Source organism: Anopheles moucheti, chromosome X, assembly GCF_943734755.1.
Source record: "Anopheles moucheti chromosome X, idAnoMoucSN_F20_07, whole genome shotgun sequence".
Taxonomy (NCBI): Eukaryota; Metazoa; Arthropoda; class Insecta; order Diptera; family Culicidae; genus Anopheles; species Anopheles moucheti.
The window spans coordinates 9645021-9665604 of NC_069142.1; the positions used below are offsets into that span (position 1 = coordinate 9645021).

The 20584-nt window shown below is 47.6% G+C and overlaps 4 protein-coding genes across 6 annotated transcripts; 3 read left to right on the forward strand and 1 right to left on the reverse strand.

The window, feature by feature from the left end:
* The first annotated feature begins 1225 nt into the window (after positions 1-1225).
* On the forward strand, positions 1226-13078 carry LOC128307418 (anoctamin-2). 3 transcript variants are annotated; one of them, XM_053045246.1, is made up of 7 exons: positions 1226-1499; positions 5415-6007; positions 9776-10742; positions 10826-11058; positions 11138-11765; positions 11846-12051; positions 12133-13078. In XM_053045246.1, exons 2-7 carry the CDS (start codon positions 5657-5659, stop codon positions 12763-12765), a joined length of 3018 nt encoding a protein of 1005 aa, XP_052901206.1. In that variant the 5' UTR covers positions 1226-1499; positions 5415-5656; the 3' UTR covers positions 12766-13078. The 3 variants fall into 3 exon arrangements, with proteins under 3 accessions (XP_052901206.1, XP_052901205.1, XP_052901207.1); XM_053045245.1 differs by lacking the exon at positions 1226-1499 and adding an exon at positions 5077-5144; XM_053045247.1 differs by lacking the exons at positions 1226-1499; positions 5415-6007 and adding an exon at positions 8688-9506.
* Positions 13079-13301: 223 nt separating this feature from the next.
* On the forward strand, positions 13302-14354 carry LOC128307421 (uncharacterized). Its single transcript, XM_053045249.1, has 2 exons — positions 13302-13417; positions 13498-14354. The coding sequence occupies exons 1-2, from the start codon at positions 13321-13323 to the stop codon at positions 14328-14330; spliced, it is 930 nt and encodes a 309-aa protein (XP_052901209.1). The 5' UTR covers positions 13302-13320; the 3' UTR covers positions 14331-14354.
* A 135-nt stretch (positions 14355-14489) lies between these two features.
* LOC128307420 (putative protein TPRXL) lies at positions 14490-15721 on the forward strand. Its single transcript, XM_053045248.1, has one exon. It carries the CDS (start codon positions 14713-14715, stop codon positions 15703-15705), a length of 993 nt encoding a protein of 330 aa, XP_052901208.1. The 5' UTR covers positions 14490-14712; the 3' UTR covers positions 15706-15721.
* A 1641-nt stretch (positions 15722-17362) lies between these two features.
* Positions 17363-18744, reverse strand: LOC128307077 (fatty acid hydroxylase domain-containing protein 2-like). The gene is made up of 3 exons (XM_053044797.1): positions 18538-18744; positions 17783-18413; positions 17363-17710 (listed from the first exon to the last, which is right to left on the reverse strand). Exons 1-3 carry the CDS (start codon positions 18647-18649, stop codon positions 17569-17571), a joined length of 885 nt encoding a protein of 294 aa, XP_052900757.1. The 5' UTR covers positions 18650-18744; the 3' UTR covers positions 17363-17568.
* Positions 18745-20584: the final 1840 nt, after the last annotated feature.

Here is a 20584-nt window from a genome sequence, read left to right on the forward strand (position 1 = left end):
CTGTTTGACATTGACAGTCTTTTGACGTTTCGTTACGAAACAATAAGCGTGAGTATATAACCACGTGTTGCAGGCTTCCATGCTTTGGTGTTGCTTTTCGATTTCAATTATCACAATTTACGTTACTTTTTGTTATTGTTTTGTTCAATAAAAAGAAATACAGTTAAAGAATTTTGTTTGCTATTGATAACTTATTTTCTTTTTTTTACATCGATGCATTTTAAATCTTCCGTTTCTAAGGTAGTAGGAAATGTTCTTCTTCATCATTATTGATTTCCAACTTTAAATAAAGGTATTTAACAAAAGAATTAACATAATTGAGATCATGTTGGTAGTTCGAGATCAATTGTAGAATTCTAGGCGCTCACATCAAGATAATTTCAATTCCATTTCTCTTGGAATGGCCATTTGGATATGCAGTCTGGGCTCTTCAAATGCAGAATACAATCTGTGAAGAATATTTGCAGTATAGAGCAGCTATTTTTTTATATTACGAATATTAAGAAACTCTATGAAGTTTTTGGGAGTTACAGAGACTTCCATTTTGTTTGATGCGATGTAATGCTTCTGCATGGAAAGGTTTGAAGCGAGTTGCTTACAACTTCAGAATGTTTATTGTATAATCTTTCCAAAGATACATCATTTTCATTGCAGCATCATACTACACGCAACAAACATCAACAGTTCCTTAATTTACATTATGTTTACATAACAATCACACCCTGGAACATCTTACATCCTAATGAACGCTCCACATCAAGCAGAGAACAGCATTGAAACACGAATTAATGACGGTTTAACCCATCTAGACCACGTCGAGCGGCACGTATTACGATCGTGTTGTTATACTTTCATGACCAAACCATAATGTATTATTAAAATGGCTAGAACTTGCAGAAGCAACAGGCACCCCTTCCATTCCATTCTTAACCATTCCATGCGGGTTGTGGAGGTGAAAAATATAAACATCCATCCACGTGAGCCCAAATTCGCAACATGGTTCGCTGACAAAACCGCCAATGCCGGTCGGTGTGTGCGTGCGTTTGTGTGGTGCCACCACTACCGACGCACTGTCGCGTACGCACACGCTCGACCGCTCGGCACACAAACCGGACCGAGCTGGAATGCGCTCCGTTCGCGTGACGTTTCGTGCGGGGCCGTCAACAGATGACTGTTCTCGTACGCGGATGGGCGCCTCTGCTGTTGATATCATCTTGCCGACTCAAGGACGGTACCTATCAACTGTTGGTCAGATAATCGACACACCGCGGTTCGTTATCGTCGTGCCTTATCGCGGGGAAGCTGTGCGTATCGCATCTTATCGGGACGCCTTGGCACAGTGATTGAGTGTTCGGTGCGTGCGAGTGTGTGTATGTGTTTACGTGCAGAGATTGAAGAGGTCCTATTTACACGATAGTGCTCCAGATACGGCGACCATCCATCAATCAACATTCGGGCAAGATACGGACCTGTAATTACAGTAAAACGCCGACCACCAGGTATTTAAAGTTGCAAGTCTTCTGCTACTTATTGTCGGAAGAAAATGTCTCATTCTGCCATTATCATAAAGATAGCTGAGCGCCGTAGCTACCAGTCCGCGGAGGCGCCAGCTGTCTTTCGACGGAAGATATTAATCAGTAAAACCGGAAGAACTTTAAGACTAGAATTTGTGTACGTCAAAGAGGTACCCGTACCGAGCTATGGATGATGTCACTAGCTGATGATTTCTCATCGGTTTTCTCATTAAGTAAATGTGTGTATCTAGCGGGAGGTTCACACACGAAAAGCACCAGGGGGATACATCAGTAGAAGGGGATCGCGAAAAAAAACCCGTCATAAAATAAATACCCCGACTCCGGTTGAGGGTGACACCGTAGCGCACTCACACACACACAAACACACACACATACATCCCGGTGCGAATACCAGCACTGGTCACCAAGTATTAAATGGCGACCGAAACCGTGCAACAATCTAACATCCGGAAAGGACGGACGAAGATACAGCGGCTGGAGCTACTCTGGCCCCGGGCGAGAATTCATTGTCGTTTGCTACATTGAATTTAGTTCCAGTTTCTAGCTGCTTCCAATTTGGCATCTCAGTAAGCAAAAAAAAAAGAAGAGAAAAATATGCGCACAACTCCGTTAGCACCTTCCCGTTATTGATTACACACGGTCCGGATTTCATCGCAGCGTTGGCCCTGGTCTGTGCCCATTCCACACATCATGCAGGCTCCAAAAGCTGCGCAAAATCGTACTACCGAACATGCTGTTATCGTACTCTCTCTTTCTTGCTGTTCTTGCCAACTAACTCCGTACAATGCAGAGCTGGCAGTTGGAAGTGATCCTCTGGTTCATGTCCCAAATTCAAGTGGTTATAGATGGCAGGGAATGGCAATACCGTCGGCCAACGCTCAATTGCTGTGCAATCGTTTCACGATTAAATTTATAAAACGTCATTATTTATGGAGTTATGATGAAGATGCCCGAGACGACCTATAAACATAACATCCAAATTCAAAACTATCGATTTGGAGTGGAGTCAGTCTGCAGCTCTACTTTTTGGGAATTATCACCTATTGAGGTCATGTTTGTCATTTATAATGATTTACTAGACTTATCTTTAACACGTAGCCGAAAGACTTGTTTACGGTCATCTAGAAGAGTAGTAGCGTACGAGAGGAATAGGAATGAAAGTATAGGAAATTGCATACGTAACACGTCATGTTTCAAGTTCACATCCAGTGATCTGAAAAATAAGCAAACATACATGCCAGATAAGGCAGAAGGAACTACGGCTTGTTACTGTACATCAAGGCATCACGTCTGCATGTTCTAGTCATTTGTTGCATAACGATGAGCTCTAGTACAATGTAGACCTTTATTCTACATGCTGGTACATATGAACTAGTGCTGTGCTTAAGGAATCTTTCGAGATGAGTCATTCATGTGAATCTTTAGTGAGGAGTCGTTTAAATCAGGAATCAACTCTCAAATGATTGATGAATCCTCAGAGCAGTTGCGGATCATAAGGGAGAAGGAGGAGACGTATAGGACGGACAAGCTCATAGGTGTAGGTCATAAATCTTAGATGATTCTTTAATCTTCACAATAGATATTCAGATTCATTCATTCAGTTCCATGATTCAATCAGATTCTTGCATCTGGAACAGATTCACCCAACAATAATGTGAACATCTTGGACAATTTAGGGACTTTGCAGATGAAGGACGCAAAGTCTCTGTAAGCCAACTCAACAACAACATCTTAAATTAACCTGAAACACACTTATCCAGAAGGTGCACAAACGTTTCGTGTCCAATATTAGACAGATTTGATTTCGCTGAACCACATGCAGGTTTCTCACCCCTGTTACACCCCCAGCCAGGGTCTGTCCATTCACTGTCAGGTTTGACTCTGCGCACCAACGGTTTAGATATTTTGAAGGTTATGAGCTGCAACAGCACATTACCCCGTTTCCGCGCCATTGTATCCGGAGCGCGTGAGCCATTTTTTTGATGGAGCTGACTTTGATACACCCCTGTTTTTTTGTTGTTGTTATTTACCCAATTTTGTTGTGCGCTTTTATATATTTGTACACGGAATCGGTGTTGTATGGTACAATCGGCACTAACAAAAAAAAAAAACACACACATACCCACAGTACGGGCATCATACGGGTGAACAACACTGTCAGGCGTACACAAAAAAGCGTCGCGAATTTTTCCTCGCTCAACAAAATAACACGCGAATATTTGCGCTAAAACATAACATGCGCCTAAATGCTGTTTCGGGGCTTAGTTTTATCGCATTCGACCACACGCGCATCCATTATTGTACTACATCTCACCGAGCAACAACGAAAAAAAGAAAAATGAAGGCTTCCCGCCATTAGGATCCGCTGGAATGTGCAGGAATTAATCGGCCATGTGTGGGTGTTTTTTGTTGGTGTATTGTTGTTGTTCCGGTGCACCACGGAACGGTACGGTAACCTGCCGACGTACGGTGTTGTATTTCTGCATTAGTTGTGTTTCATTTTCCACACGCGCTCAACCGCCACATACGCTACATTTTCCCGCATTTTTTTTTACTTCTGTTGTTTGATGTTGTTCCACAACCACGTGGCTGAGGTGGAATGGATAATGGGAATGGTTTGGCCGTGCCGGTTTTGGAACACCGGGCCCGTAACTGCATCCGACACTCCTTAAGTTTTTCTCACTTCAACAGCAATAAAAAATAAAAGACAACAACCCCACCGAGCATGTTGGATGAATGATGAACAGTGGAGAGTAAAAAAGGGAACAACACGTACAGAGGCCGACTACGGACAGAGCGTGCATTAAGTAGTACCGAATTCAACCACCGCGTGCCCCATGTACGGCACGGTGCGGCGGTTCCGCGGTGCAACTCCTCCACAACCGCACACATACACACGAACACCGGGCGAGCATATAGTTGGAATGAAACAATATAAACAAACACGGCAGGAAAAGGGCAGTAGGGAAATTTAATCGGCATCTACGCGTTAGTCGATGATCGCAGGCAACCTCGTGAGCGTGTCGTGGGTTTTTTTTTAGTAGCACCCAGCAGGGTGAAAAGGGTTTTGTCGGAGAACATTTTTGCAAACAAAAACTTTGCCAACGTTGTGTAGGTTGTATGATGGTGTGGTTGTGTGCGGTGTGTCTTGTAAAGGCAGGCAGGAAATAAGTCTGGCGAACATCCGGACATTAACCGTTTCCCTGTGTGTAAGATCCGACGGACAGTGGGCATTCAGTGGGTTGCTGAAGTTTTGCCCCATCCAGTTCCCCAAACGCGCTACCGGAGTAGTAGTTTATTGTGGTTTTTGTTGCCAAGAAGTTTGAGAATTCTTTTCGGTAACGCAAAAAGGGGCATCCTTTGATGAAAAGGTTGTAATCCTTTTGTTCCATGCACACGTTTTACCAATCGATTAGCAATGGCACACAGCTGCTGATATCCGACTCCGAACCGCTACGTACTGCGGGGCCCTACCGTACCTCGACCGAGTGTGGCATAGATAACCGGGGTGCGCCCTTGATAAGCGAAAGGCGGTACGATTAGTTGCACTACCGTGTACTAGATACATTACATATCACGAGCTACCCGTCGGGAACATGTATCGGCGAGGTACGTACAATAGGCGTGGAACGTGCATAGGGGAGAAACCGTGTAATGCTGCCGATGGTGGTACAATTCACGATATAATTTGAAGCAGCAAAAAAAAAAAGAAGATGTGCGCTATTCCATTGCGTACCAGCGCGTTAGTACGCGCAACGCCATCCATTTAAATCCCTCCACAACGGACGGCGATCAATTGCAGTAGGTTGCTCATTGTTTTGTTTCCTTCTTCTTTACTTTCGTTTCCGGTCCAATGTGATGGCGGTGATGGTAACGCAGTGAGCTACCAGGACAGTGACGAACCGGACGAACCCAGCGCATACCGACACCAGGACGAGTGCTACGATGTGCTGTACGATCTGAGCGACTTTCGTGATGTGATAGAGCCTACCGGCACGTGGAATCGTACCTCCGCCTATCCCACCCCCTCCTACCTTGCCGTGCACGAACGTCTGCGACAGCCATCGTCCGGGGCGCGGTACGGGGACGACTTCGGTGACGGGGACGACAGTACGGACGGGATGGACGAACGGGACAGCATCTATCTGGATGCGGTGTCCGTGTACTCCGATGCGACGAACCGCAAATCGTTACACCTGTCCCGCCAGACGGTGTACCATTCGGCGGAGGATGTCCGGTTCGGGTCGGTAGACTCCGGCAGCGGTTCCGGCGGGGAGCGTCGGATCGGCAGCGGTGGCGAGGATGGTGCCGGGCTACGGATGACCACCGAGGCGCTGCTGCAGGATTCGCGTGCCAACGGTGGGTTGGCCAATCTGCCGTACGTACCCCGGCCCGGTGCAAACAACGGTGCGAAGGGTTTCATCAGCGGTATCCTAAAGCCGACCGTGCTCAGCACCGAGTACAACGAAAAGGTGCCTAGCGCTAGCACTAGTTACTCTCTCCCTTATCGTAATGATTATCAACACGGTTCTGAGCATGACAGTACCAAACAGATAGTTACCTATACGCTGTGGAAGTCTAGGGTAAACGTATCATTATTACATTTTAATCAAGTCTCTTAGTCTAATGGCGCTCGGCTTTGCCTATATTCTACACTGGCGTGCTGGCTATCACTGCTATGTGCGTTATCTTTCCTCTTCTGGATGGCTGTGCCGGGTAATCTCTCTATCTCTGTTCCTAATATCCACGCGGTTCATGGTGTTCTGGCCCGACTCTAAAACATGCACTAGAGATTGTGATAATTTTAATGAATGTTCTATTCCGTAACTACAATTTAATATTCAAACTCACCTACCTTACCTCGTTATCTGTTCTAATGATCTAACCAAGCATGATACCTTTTGTTCGTCAAACACACACACGCTCGTGCATCCACCATTATCAGGCACACGCACATCATACAGAATCACCGCAGGCACTGCTCCGATTGCAAAAGGTCACACTGTTTGCGATTACATTTGGCAAACCGACAATTTGTACGGTGCCTGGACCTTGGACCTGCTACTGCGACTGGTTGGCGTCCGGTCTCACAGTTAACGTCTTGGTTAGGCACTGGTTTCATCCATCAACCGGACACGATTCCCCGTGATGCCGTATGGTGGTGTCCTGATGATGACCCGTAGCACGCACGCTCCCATTTTGTATTCCCTGGAGGTGTACGTACAATGTTGCTCCTGCTTTGCTGATCGGTGAGTGTGCGTGAGACGCACGGCTCCACACAATCCTGTGGCCTCTCGCGCTCACTATCTCGCTCTCTCCCGGCTAGTACAATTTCACACAGCATCTCACCAATCTGATGGGCATGAGAAAGCGATAGCGTGTGAGAGAATTCACGGGTGTAGGAGATTATGGCAAGGCCGCAATACTAAGAAAATTCCATTTCAAGGACAAATGCACACGGTCGGGCAATGGGATGGTGTTAAAAATAAGGACGGTACGCCCTACCGGCGCCCACTCCGGTCCCGTATCCCGGCGCACCCTGGTGGTGTATAATGCTTGCACGCTGCTCCGTCTCGCTACTGCTGAGCGAAGCAGATTCCGGAGTGTGTTTAATGTGTGTCGGCCGTCGCTGGTGCGAGCGCTACACTGTATCTGTAGCCGTCCGGTGCTCGTGCAGTAATGGTGAACGATCTTACAGCGTCCACGGCAACGGTGACGTCGACCGAGAATCTGCCGGACGTGAAGGAATCGCAACACATCGAACCGAAGCCGATCGTACCAGCAGGACCACCGAACAGAGCCCATGTGAGATGCGTGCAGGTGTTTTAATTGATAGTGTTCAGTGGTGTTAGTGTAGTCGGTAACGCTCGGCGTAACCACAGGCCCGAGATACGGGATCATATGTGTTGGCCTGGCCTGTCAGTGGCCAGGACAAACCAACACCGATGGTGGTTAGTGGGAGGAAGCCAGTTAAGTTGAACAGCAAGTGTTAGTGCTTCCATTGACAGCTAATAGTGGCGCCGTTGGATGATAGTGTGAAAGGATGTGAAGCGTTACACGCGTTACGCGGACATCTGCAGAGATGAGAAGCAGGCAACAAGCTTATTAAGGTTTAGGTATTTGCTAACCTGCTCCTCTAACTACTGCTGGCTACTAAGATGCTACTATCAAAAGCACCCGGATAGCACTAGTAGCTATCGGTAACAATTTGCAAAAGTGAACCATCGACCATCAACGTCCATCAACAACGATCAAACACTCACACACGGTGTATCTGCGGGCACGGGGACTTTGTATGCCTAATTAGCACTCTTTAACATATGGTTCACCTTCAGTAGCAGCCAGCATCCCAATCCTACGTACGATAATTGCCCCGGCGCACGATAAAGCTCCCTCTTATTTTAACAGTAACACGAAGCGTTTGATTTGGATTTTAGGATGGAGAGGGAAGTTACACGTATTCTACGCAAAGTAGTAGATGCACACGAAGGTGGTGCTTTTTTTTTTTTGCACGACCAGACGGTAATGAGTCAGACGGTGACGCGACGCACTCTCATGCGGTTGGGATGGGCATTTACCACCCGCCGATTCGGGATTGCCCATTGCAATCTGCTCCCCAAAGCCCATACCTCACCACACTTTCGCACATCAAGATCGAACGCACCGGATCTCGTTGATGGCAGTCGGATGTTATGTTTCGAATACAGCAGCTCGGGCTATTCTTTTTTGGCAGTGACGACGGTTGATCGTAAAATAGAAAAGTAACATTCACACCAATGTCAAGATTTGCTGCCGTACACGCGCACACGCTTTGGACGTAAGTTTTGACAGCGTGCCGTGCAGAAGCGGAAGCAAGCGGACGTTGGCGAAGTTTAAACGGCGGAAATAAGGCCAAAACAAAAAAAAAAAACAAGTACAAAGATAAGGCGTGAGCTAAAACAACAAATCTGCATGATGATCTATCCCGCGGTGCGTTGGGATATTCGGTTTGCTGTGTTTATGTACATACGGGCACTAGTTGAACCGCAAACGCGTGCGTGTTAGACGGGGTGGACGTTCCTGCGGTGCAGAAGCAGCAAACGAGCCATCACAGTCATCGACGGAGCGGACAGCGGAAGCGGAACGGTGCCGGAACCGAAGGAATAGTGTGCAATGTGCAGAACCTGTCGCCGAGTGCACGGCAACTGCGGTGGGGTAGGACAACTACACGCTGTCCCCGGCGAGTTTGGCGAGGACAGCTTTTCGCTTATTTTTAGACCATCCACAACACCACAGCCGCCGCCAAAAACCTCCCCCCCGATCATTCATCGTACTTACGCGCGATCGCACACGCCTCTGTGTGTCTGTCTATGTATGTGTGTTTGTGTGTGTGTGTGCGCCAGTAAATATCTTCCTGTGTTGCGGTGTGTAACTGGTAGCTTCAATATGCTAAAATATGATACCCTTGCTTCCATCAACCCAAGATCAACCGGCGCACACATATGGACATGTTCAGCGCAATCGTCAGCTAAGACCGAAAACCAGCACGTATGTGGTGGAGATATTACGTGGGGAAGTGTTTCCCTTCACTGAGAATGTGTATGGATTGTGTGGAAAAAGACTAGGCCTTATATTCCAATCCCATGGCAAGTGAGCGAAACGGACATCGGTAGGTTAAGAATTCGCGATAAGAAGAACATCCTTTCGGTACGGCATCCATGTCATAGAAGTCAAAAGAATGGTACTCTACGGAGGCATTCTACCCCATGCTGTGTGTGTTTTGCTGTGCTGCCTATATTACTGCTCCACCATGTCGTTACCGCACTTGTGGAATGGGGAGCTGAACAAAGAATGGACCTGCACAATGGGAACTTGTGATAGCGTCTTGGTTCGGCTTATTGAAGACTTGCCGCTGGACCCTTGGTCCCCATTCGTACCGAGGCACTCTCTCAGCAGGCGGGAGCAATGCAGGAAATGATTAAGCGCACAAAAGTAATCGTTGTTTTTCTCCCCCTTCTTCGTTTTAACATACCACAAGTTAACCGTATTCATTTACCGATAACATTGCTCAGTAACCTACGACTAACAAAATGGCGAACGCCTTACGAATGCATTCTTTACTATACTAATTTATACAGTCTTGGAGGTAACCCTGATTTAGCTTACCGCAATATCATGCACAGTAACGCTAAACGTGTATGCGTGTTTTCTGCTTCTCTCTTCCACCTGGTGTCACCACAACGTTGGCGGGGCTGGTACAGACATGGAAGTACTTCCAGGATCAGCGACGCATCGTCGACTACGTGCTCGCCTTCAATGGTGAAGATGAAAATGTCGAAGCGAAACAGAAGCGCACCATCTACCAGCGCAACCTGGAAAGTGAAGGGCTACAGATTGAGATGGAAAACTGTCAACGGATCCATTTCGTCAAGATACACGTGCCGGAGAACGTGATGTCACACTACTGCGAGATCATGAAGATGCAGATGCCGATGAAGAAGCTGGACAATCAGGACAAGATCATAATGCGCGATTTCAGCATCCAGAGCACGCTGGTGCGGTTGTTCCGGCGGCCAATCTTCAACTTTGTCATTATCGACCGGCAAAAGTTCGCCCCGCCGGAGTATCGGCTGATGTACGAGTATTCGCGCGACAAGCCATACCTGTTCAACGACAAGGAGCCAAACTTCTTCACGCCGAGCATACGAATTGCGGTGGCTCACTTCATACTGGAGCGCACGTACTTCAGCGAGGCGGTGGACGAGAAGAAAGACATCGGCATCCGGCGGCTGATGGAGGATCAGGTGTATCTGGATGCGTATCCGCTGCACGACGGGTGTACGGATTTGAAGTCGAGCTGCCAGCGTGCACTGCTGCTGGAAGAGTGGGCATCGATCAGCAAATGGATCAAGCATCAGCCACTCGACCACATCAAGGAGTACTTCGGCGTGAAGATAGCGATGTACTTTGCGTGGCTCGGGTTCTACACGCACATGCTGATACCCGCATCGGTTGTCGGGTTGATATGCTTTTTCTACGGCTTGCTTACGTACCCGGCCAATCGCATCAGCCAGGAGATCTGTAGCGACAATTCGACCATCATGTGCCCGCAGTGCGACAAGTACTGCGACTACTGGTACCTGAATACGACCTGCACCATCTCCAAGCTGGCGCACATCTTCGACAATGAGATGACGATCGTGTTTTCTATATTTATGTCCGTTTGGGGTAGGTCTGCAATAATGAGCAGTAGCATTATAACACTCGTCTAATGGTTGCTTTATTGTCTCCTGTTCTCTTTCGAAACGTAGCAACGCTTTACCTTGAGATGTGGAAACGATACTCGTCCAAGATACAGCATCGTTGGGGTATTACTGAATACTGCTCGCTGGCAGAGCCACCGCGACCTCAGTATCTGTCCCGGTTGAAGAACATTAAGAAGATGATGTTTAACATTGCCACCGGTGCGCAGGAACCATCGCCACCGTTTTGGACAAAGAAGTTCCCTAGCTTCCTTTACAGTTACTCTGTGATTTTCCTATTTGTACGTATAGTCCTGCATCAACCCTACCTCTAATTTTCCCAACTACAATAATGATGCTTTGTAATTTGTATTATTGCAGATTTTACTTACTATAGCTGCTGTCTTCGGTATCGTAGTTTACCGCATGTCATTGATGACCTCGAAAAACATATACGGCGACGGTGGATCGGTGTCGGGGAAGCTGATCATTTTCCCAGCGACAACGGCCGCCATTAATCTGCTCGCGTCAACCGCACTCACCTACGCCTATCAGTACGTAGCGGAGTACATGACGAACGTCGAGTATCGGCGCACGCAAACCGAGTACAACGAAAGCCTCAACCTAAAGATCTACCTGTTTGAGTTCGTGAATTACTACAGCTCGATCTTCTACATCGCGTTCATGAAGGGCAAGTTCCCGGGATATCCGGCAAAGTACAACCGGATACTGGGACTCCGCCAGGAGGAGTGTAGCCCGGGCGGTTGCCTGATGGAGCTCTGCATCCAGCTCGCCATCATTATGGTCGGCAAACAGGCGATCGGTGCGATTACGGAAATACTGATACCGTTTCTGGTGCAGAAGTTTAAAGAGTTCCGCAGCGTGCTCGGCATCGAAGCGGGCAATAATGAGAATGGCGAGCGGTTGATCTGCTGCAACCAGTGGACGAAAGATTTCAATCTCATCAACTGGCATGATCGCAGCCTGTTCAACGAGTACTTGAAAATGGGTAAGGTCTAGGTCTGTTATGGCACTTTTGGTAATAATGTGCTCACCACGCTCTGATTGGTTTACTCCGCCTGCTTGCAGTTATACAGTACGGTTTTATCACGATATTTGTTGTCGCATTTCCATTGGCTCCCTTCTTTGCCCTGCTGAACAATGTGTTCGAAACACGGCTGGATGCGAAAAAGTTCCTGCTCTACTACAAACGCGCCGTACCGCAGCGGGTACGCGATCTTGGCATCTGGTACAACATTATGCACGTGGTTGGAAAGGTTGCCGTCATATCGAGTGTAAGTGAGAGGGGTTTTTTTTTTTGTTTTGTTATCAACGCAACACTCCGAGCTCTCATCACTATATTTGCTATTTTGCAGGCCTTTATCATAGCATTTTCCTCCAACTTCATCCCACGGCTAGTGTACATGAACGTCGTCAATATCGATACGGGTACGGATGAGGGGTTCGTCAACCACACGCTCGCCTACTTCAACGTGTCGCATTTTGAAGCGAACGCAGCACCGGAAAATAGCTCCTTGGCGAATACGACCAGTATAAGCGTTTGCCGGTACTCGGAGTATCGGAACCCACCGGATGATCATCATCCGTACAAGCGACCAGGCATCTACTGGCATATTTTAGCGATCCGGCTTACGTTCGTCGTCATTTATCAGAATTTGGTGAGCTTCGTGCAGATCGTCGTAGCGTGGGCGATACCGGACGTACCGACCCGGCTGCAGGATCAGATCAAGCGTGAGCAGTACCTCACGAACGAGTACATTATCGAGCAGGAAAAGATAAAGATGGCACTGTCCGGCAATGGTACGGGTGGTGGCAGCGGTACCGGTGCGTACACCCGGAACGGCTATCTCGCATCGGAGGACAGCAGCCCGGACGATGAAAAGGTAAACTACGGCTCGATCGCGGACGACAATGAGTACCCGTTGCGAATGCAGACCGATGACTGCGAACCGTACGAAACGTACGGTATAGTGACGTCGCGCGTGTAGGCGTGTAGGCTGCCAGTGCAGCATCCGCACCGTATCCGCCGGCAGTGATCAGATTACGCACACCCGCTGTTACGGTAGTTACCTAACACACATACGGTTTTTTTTTGTTGTTTTGGTTTGTTTTTGCCTACCTTTTAAGCTCCGATGACCTCCTAACGAAAAAAAAAAACACGCCTAACTCACCTCGGGCACGTATATTTACCTGCGTGCATGCCTCTTTACATCGTGTTACATCTATTTCTCGCGGGAATCTATCTCATGCAAAATGAACAATTTTTAAGGAACAAATTAAATATGTGTAAATAATTCATAATCCGCTCTTGTTGCGTCTGTGTCGGTATGCCTAGCTTAGTGATTCCGAAATGCACCTCTAGGGAGGAAGGTTTAACGGCTTGTGCAGTTGTGGAAACGAAATTTAATACGCCAACAGCGGTCGCGCTCCCACCAATCAGGGTAGATTAATAGCAATGAAGGTTGATTAGCTTCGATCGGCTACAAATAAGGCATCCCGGGAGGGTTTTTGTGTCAGTTTAGATCGAATGCACCAAAGTGGCAATGGCGGAGCACAAGGAAAGACATATTTTACATCTTCCAGCAAAGGAAGCTAAGCTGTTTATCGATTCCTTCGACACCGTTCTGCTCGATTGTGATGGTAAATGATTATGAAGAGACGAGAGGTATTTCGTATAGTAAAAGCACTAACAGCACTGGTGTGCTCTATTTCCAAACCAGGCGTTCTCTGGACCGTGTTCGAACAGATTGAGGGGGCCGGTGCCGCGTTGCAGCTGTTTCGGGAGCACGGCAAACGTGTCAAGTTCATCACCAACAACAGTGTACGGCCGTTTGCGAGCTACCAGCAGCAGTTGCACGCGCTGGGTGTTGATGTAAAGGAAGCGGACATCATACACCCGGCCCGCTCCATCGTGCAATATTTAAAGGCGCAACAATTCGAAGGTTTCATCTACTGTCTCGGTACGGAGAACTTTAAAGCTACCCTGCGGCAGGCCGGATTCCAACTAATCGATGGCCCGGCCCAACCGCTGCCGGAATCGTTCCATCAGATTATTGCCACCGTGCACGATGGGGCACCGGTCGGGGCGGTCGTCGTGGACATTGATTTTAACGCTAACTATCCGAAGCTGATGCGGGCCGAGATGTATCTGAAGCGTTCGGTGGACTGTTTACTGATAGCGGGTGCGTCCGACAAGACGATTCACGTGCGGGATGGGTGCGAAATCATTGGGCCGGGATGTTTTGTGGCGATATTGGAGCAAGCTGTTGGCAGGCGTGCAGTACTGCTCGGTAAGCCCGGTTACCATCTGCGGGCTGGGGTTGTACAGGAGTACGGATTGGAGCAACCGGCACGGACACTGCTGGTTGGTGATATGCTGGAGCAAGATATGGCGTTTGGGTCGTTGTGCGGATTCCAGAAGCTGCTCGTCCTGTCCGGAGGCACAACAAAGGCACAGATGCTGCAGGCTACCAACACACTGCAGGAACCGGACTATTACGCCGATAGTTTGGCAGATTTCGTTCGATTGTTTGAGAGAATAAACGATTTATAGGAAAAATAAAGAGAAAGGGGAAAAAAGCAACGTGCGGCATGTTAAATTTCAAACGTTGTTGATCATTTTCAACTAAGAACAGACATCGTGCTTCCGTTTGACGTACGACAATACGCACCGTAATGTTGTCAAAACAAACATCCTGACGGGGCTGGGTATCGTTTTATTGGTGCATTTGTTTTGTAGGGGGGCAGAATGCAAAGAAACTAATCTCAACCCCCGCAAACGTTTCGAACGCTGCACAGCTACTCCCGCGCTACGATAAAATCCGCTTTCGCAATACTTTTGCGATGAAGTAGAGACGGTGCAGTTGCAAATCTACCACATCACAAGTTGATATCACTTGGTTGTGCCCCGAATTCAGGCGTGGTTTTGGTTGGCAATGATGCAGGCAGCACTGGTGTACGTGTGCTTCGGTGCATTATTGGCGGTGTGGGGTGGCAATGGAATGACGCACCAGCAGAATGAACCACCGGACGTGAATGTAACCGTGACGAACGTGATCAGTGCGCTGTCAGGCTACGGGAAGATGAATTTCACGGGACATCATTTCGACCGTGGGCAGCGGATAGTGGCACGGAAAGGGGTAAGCAATGATGTGGCAACGGTGGCAAAAGGTGCCGTCGCGGATCAGCTAACATCAGCTGGTGCAAATGCGGCGGCACCCAGCAACAGCACGGCAGGCAGCAGCAGCAGCAGCAGCGTACCAGCCACGCAGACAAACGTTACCACCACCACGACGATGGCGTCGAGCGCAACGAACGGTTCCACCATACCCACAATCAGTGCGAACGCATCCTCAACGACTGCGAGCTCAGCAAAACCATCGTCCCCACCACAATCAAAGCGACCCGGTAGCAGTACCAACGCAACAACGACCCAGCATACATCCGCGACAAGCAGTAGTAACACCACCAGAAGCACTACCACAATAATAACAACAATAATAACAACAACAACAACAACAACAACAGCATCAACCACAACTACAACGTCCACCACCACGAAACCTCCAAAGAAGCCAAAGATCACCTACTCGATCGAGGACGAACCGAAACTGCTGCAGGCGGCCAAACCGGGCTATGGTGCGCCCTACGATCCAGTGGACAGCAGTGGGCGACTCCGCATCGACGAACCGCTCGCCCAGTTCTCGCAAGAGTATCTTCCGTCCGGGTTCGGTGGTGGTGCCGTTGGTGGTCCCGGGGAACCGCCCAACACCCGCCGGGAATATATCGTCCCGATCGTGACGCTCATCTTCGCCATTCCGCTGCTTCTAGGGCTGTTTCTACTCTCATACCGGCGCGCCAAAGAGTTCTGGCTGACGCGCCATTACCGGCGGATGGACTTTCTCATCGACGGCATGTACAACTACTAAAACCCGCGGGTCGCGCGTCGCGAGTCGCGGTGTTGTGCCACCCAAATTCTGCTTCCTTCCATGCGGAACCGTTACGATAAAGCGATAAAGTGCCTTCTTACCTCACAACCGGCTAGGATACCGCGATGTAAAATGCCCGACCGAACACGCGCAGAGTGTTCCGGTTTGGTCAGAGTGATCTAAACACATCCCACACCTTATATACGCTCACGTAAAACTACCGCTAATATGCTAACTGCTTTTCCCCAATGGTAGGCAAAATTCCTCAGTAGCTGTGGTTCGTTTATCCGTAAAGGTTAGATACAACAAAATAACAGCCCCATGTTAGTAGTGCAACTAGTGCATATACTAGGAGGGTTAGTAAGTAGTTGATTCAAAATTAATAAGAAAAAAAACACACCCACATTCTATCCGTCTAGTGACATTTAGGGAAGCGAAACGTTAAAAAGTAGCTAAAGATAGTTAATACACAAGAGTAACAGAACTAAAACAAAGCAAGTAACCATCTTTTCTGGATTTTTGGAAAACTGTGAGTTATCTTTAAAAAGAAAAAAAACAAGTATTGTTAACGTATTTTTTTTTTTATTATGTCAAAATATACTTTGATGAGAAAATCATAGCAAATTGTTATTTTTGGGATGTGATGTAAAGAATTAAGAGATAGGAATTTTCTTTTTATAGTCATTTTGGAGGTTTTAACTCAGGACTTAATCTTGCGCCACCGAGCGTATTCTGCCCCTTGAGGTCAGATAAGAGAAGGGAAATAATCTGGAAGTCGTGCGAATGCTACAGGATGTATACGTTTTATTACGCATAGCGTAGCATAGTTCCCAAGGCAAAACGAAATTTGAAACTTTATACACAGAACAGAACTAGACCAGCTTTTAGAGGCTCAACGCCAGATTTTAAGCAACTCACGGGCAATATACCCGGGACCACATTCCCTGATCCGAAGATAAAAAGGTCTTCAGAGAGATGCTCTTTCCTTCGGACATGACTTCTTCTTCTTTTTTGGGTGCCATTTCTGGCATCTGATCGACTTATTTTACCACGTAACCGTATAGTCAGTCCTTACTACCGGTGGAATGATCCGAATGGGATTTTGTCTCGGTGTTGACATGCTGCCCGAACAAAACCCAACTAAACTAATGATTTAATCGTATCATTATTTCCAGTTGAGCATGGTTGATAGTTTATTTGATTGTTGCTGACGAAGTTTGGAGATGTAGCAAAATTGGACGCAGAGTGGTTGATGCCTATAGAAGAGAGGTCTGACGACTTGACATAATGTCTCGCTAACAGGTACTAACCGCTCTCTGGCCTTCTTTCGGTCTAACGACCTACTCTAACTATAGATTGTGTCCACCGTATGATGGGCCTTTGTTAGACTTATTTTGTACCAAACGAGAGTTGATCTACGATGTTCGGTGTATGAGATCTATCATCTAGGTGCGAGATCATGTAGCCCTCTAGTGCTACCCACTGTACTGAATGGCCTGTATCCGCTCCGTTCAGGTATCTGTTGCATGTTGATAGTAAGATAACGATTGATAGCAATGTCCAACAAACGAGCTCTCGTTCGCGCTCGGTGTCACGAATCTTAAGGTCACTCACTCCATGTCGGATGTGGATTCATGCTGAACTGCGGGAATAGTTTCACTGCTGTGTCACATTTATTATAAAAAAATAAACTTTTCATATCTCTTTATCATACATAACGTAGCTCTCCTCCGCCACTCCTAAAATGGAAGCGAACAGATGAGAGATAATATACATCATCGGTTATAAATCATAATAAGGGAGTTTCCCCTTTTTTCGCTAGAAAAATAATATTTTGTATTGTAACATCACCCATATCGTCGGCTACTGGTCGGGATGGGTATCTCGCACCGGTTCCAGCGACGTAAGAATGTAATCCCGCTTGGACTGTTTGGAGCGATGGAACATATCGCTGGTACCGTGCAACCAATCAAGCACACCTAGCACACCGTAACACTGATTGAACCTGGCAAAAAGAAGGAAAACAATTTGATTGTGATTGTAATTTCCGCCAAAACGCCACCTGCGTAACGCTTACTTTAAATGGTGAAAATCATGCTGTTCGGGACTGGGCAGAAACGGTAGATGGTAACCGGAATGTACGTGCAGCGTGTTGGAAATCGCAATCGTAAACCACAGCCACGCGACGGAAATATGGCACCCGGTCGTCCACACGCCGACCGCTATCGGCAGCAGGTTGCTCAGCACGTTCTCGATCGGGTGCGCGTACATCGCTGTGATGGCGATCGGGGCCGTCCATTCGTGGTGCCGCTTATGGATGTACCGGTAGATACGGCCATCGTGCAGCAACCGGTGGCTGTAGTAAAACATCACCTCCTCGATCAGTATGCACACCGCCAGCTGCCACACGACCGTCACGAACGTGGGCAGCTCGCGGATGGTTGTGTGCGTTTGCGCCGGCAACAGATAGTACATGAGAAAGAGTAGCGGGAACCCGGTGCAGAGTTGGTTGAACAGCACCTGCCGGATAACGGTCCGCAGCCGGGCCGGATCGACCGGTTCGTTCGTGCCGGGTTGCACTTTGTAGCGGCGCAGAACTTCTGGCCGCCCGGTAACATCGAACAGCGTGTAGACGATCCCAATACTCCAGTAGATCAGCGAAGTGTACACGTACGACCCGACGGTCCAAAGGGCGAGCGGATTATCACCTGCAAGTACGTATATTACGGTGTTATTTTCAAGTGCGTATTCAGTATTGCCCACCCACCCCATGATAAGCTTATCGTGGTGTGAGAAGAAACCCGTGACGGTGTGGTTTAGGTGTACTCGTACCGGTGATGTCCAGGAAGCGGTCCCATAGCGATTGCCACATGCTACCGGAAGCGCCCCAAAACACCCGAAACTGGTGCGCCGGTAGATCGAACAGCTCCACCGTCAGCGACATGATCGCCGTATCTCGTGTGTGTGGGGGGGGGGGGGTGAAGATTCAAAACTAACGCCGCTGCTGTGTGCGTTACAAACTCCCCTGGGGAGCAAGCAAAACCGGCCACCGCGTGTTCGCACAGTTCAATTGACTTCAGCGTACTGATCTGATGGGATCGTGTACGGCTTGCAAATAAAGATGAATTGCGACCTGATCGAAAGGCCCGAGTATGTATGCGTGCGCACGGAGAGAAAGCCCGCTTAATGATGCTGGTGGTGGTGGTGGTGGTAGTCAATTGAAGATTCAATTGCTATACAATTATAACATTCCGCCGGGAACGTGTGTGCGCGGGTCTACCACTACTACCGTGTGCGTTTTCCCTGCACTAAGCGATGATTTTTGCGTTGCGTGCGGCAGACGTTCTGTGATTGTAGGCACATTTGGGCGATTATTGGCGATTATTTAAGCAACGAGCGAGAGAAATAAAGCGAGTTGGAAGACACAGAACAACAACAACAGCGTGTGGGTTAGTCGTTTGTTTAAAGCTAACGCGTAATGCTTTTATACGTTGCGTCGTTGCCTATCGGGCACAGGTTCGTACATAAAGAAACCGGAGCAATATGGGAAGAGTCTCCCAGATCGAAAGGTCAATCCCGGTGGGGTGATTGTTTCTTTTTTTTCGGAAGGTTGTTCCGTTGTTACGGAGTGGTAGAGAGATTAGGGTGGAATGGTTTCTTTCGCGGTGTTTTAATCGCACCGAGATTAGGACGATGGCGTTAAAGTAGCTTGTTCTCAAGTGTTTGCCACCTTGTACCTTGTGCGAGAGGAATGACTGGGCCCTTTTGCTGTTGTTTGTTACTGTTTGCTACTACAACCGTAAGCAAGATAAACAAAGCTAGAAGGAAAGCAATAACAAAAAAAAGAACAAATACAAAGCGCATTATAATTCTATTTCCATTCCGGTGCCGGAGTGTTTGATAACGGGGGTGATATGCACACTCGCACACTACTCAAGGTTGTAGGGCTTTTAGAATACCCGGGAACTCGTTAGCAACAGTGAAAATAACGAACATATTCTTTCCCATTAGCTCGCCGCTTTTTATCCATCTGACCCCTTTTATCCTTCCGTCCGCCCTAATTTGCCAACATTTTGCATAATGCTACAGATTGCATGTCCAGCGTAACGTACAGTTGCCTGCAGCTGAGCGGCACTGAGTCATTCGCACCTCCACCACAGCAGCAGAACAATGCAAACCGATCGCAACGCTGCAAAGCAAAACAAAACTCCGCCAGTCTTTGTTTGTCTGGGCGCCCTGCACTCTAATTGGAATCGTTATGCAGTTTTTATCGAGAACAAAGCATGTGGTTAGGGATATTGGCATTGGTAACGCTAGATAAGGGTGCGGGATGCCAGGCGTTACGAGCGCGGTAACGTACGTTACACTGGTGCAGATGCACTTGCTTTGTGTTGCTTTGGGTTGAGTGGAGAGGTTTGGAGAGATAATGGAACTCCGGTGAGACAACAAAACATAAAGAAAAGCTTCCGTACGATATTATAAATACAAAGAACGCGCGAGCGAAAGAAATAGTCTGAGAGAATGTGTGCGAAATCGAAAAGTATGTTTGTTTAGTAGTTCAGTTATTTTTTCAGGCAAATTGAACTTTTTACCTTAAATAACTTAGCAACAATTTCAAATTTATATGAGTGTAACTTGTAGAACGTTCTTTTACAGTATGCCATTGAAAAATGATTTTTTGTCGTCTTGTAAATACAAAATATAAACATATTATTTTAATAGTTTTGTTTTTATAAAAAGCTTCTACAAGTCTAGTATTTCTGTATTTAATTTGAAATGCTTGAGGTCATTTGCCTGAAGTAGTAAACCAAACCAAAGGAGAAATAATGATAAAACGAAAGATAAAGAGCGAACTATTCTAAATTACAGGGTTTGTTGC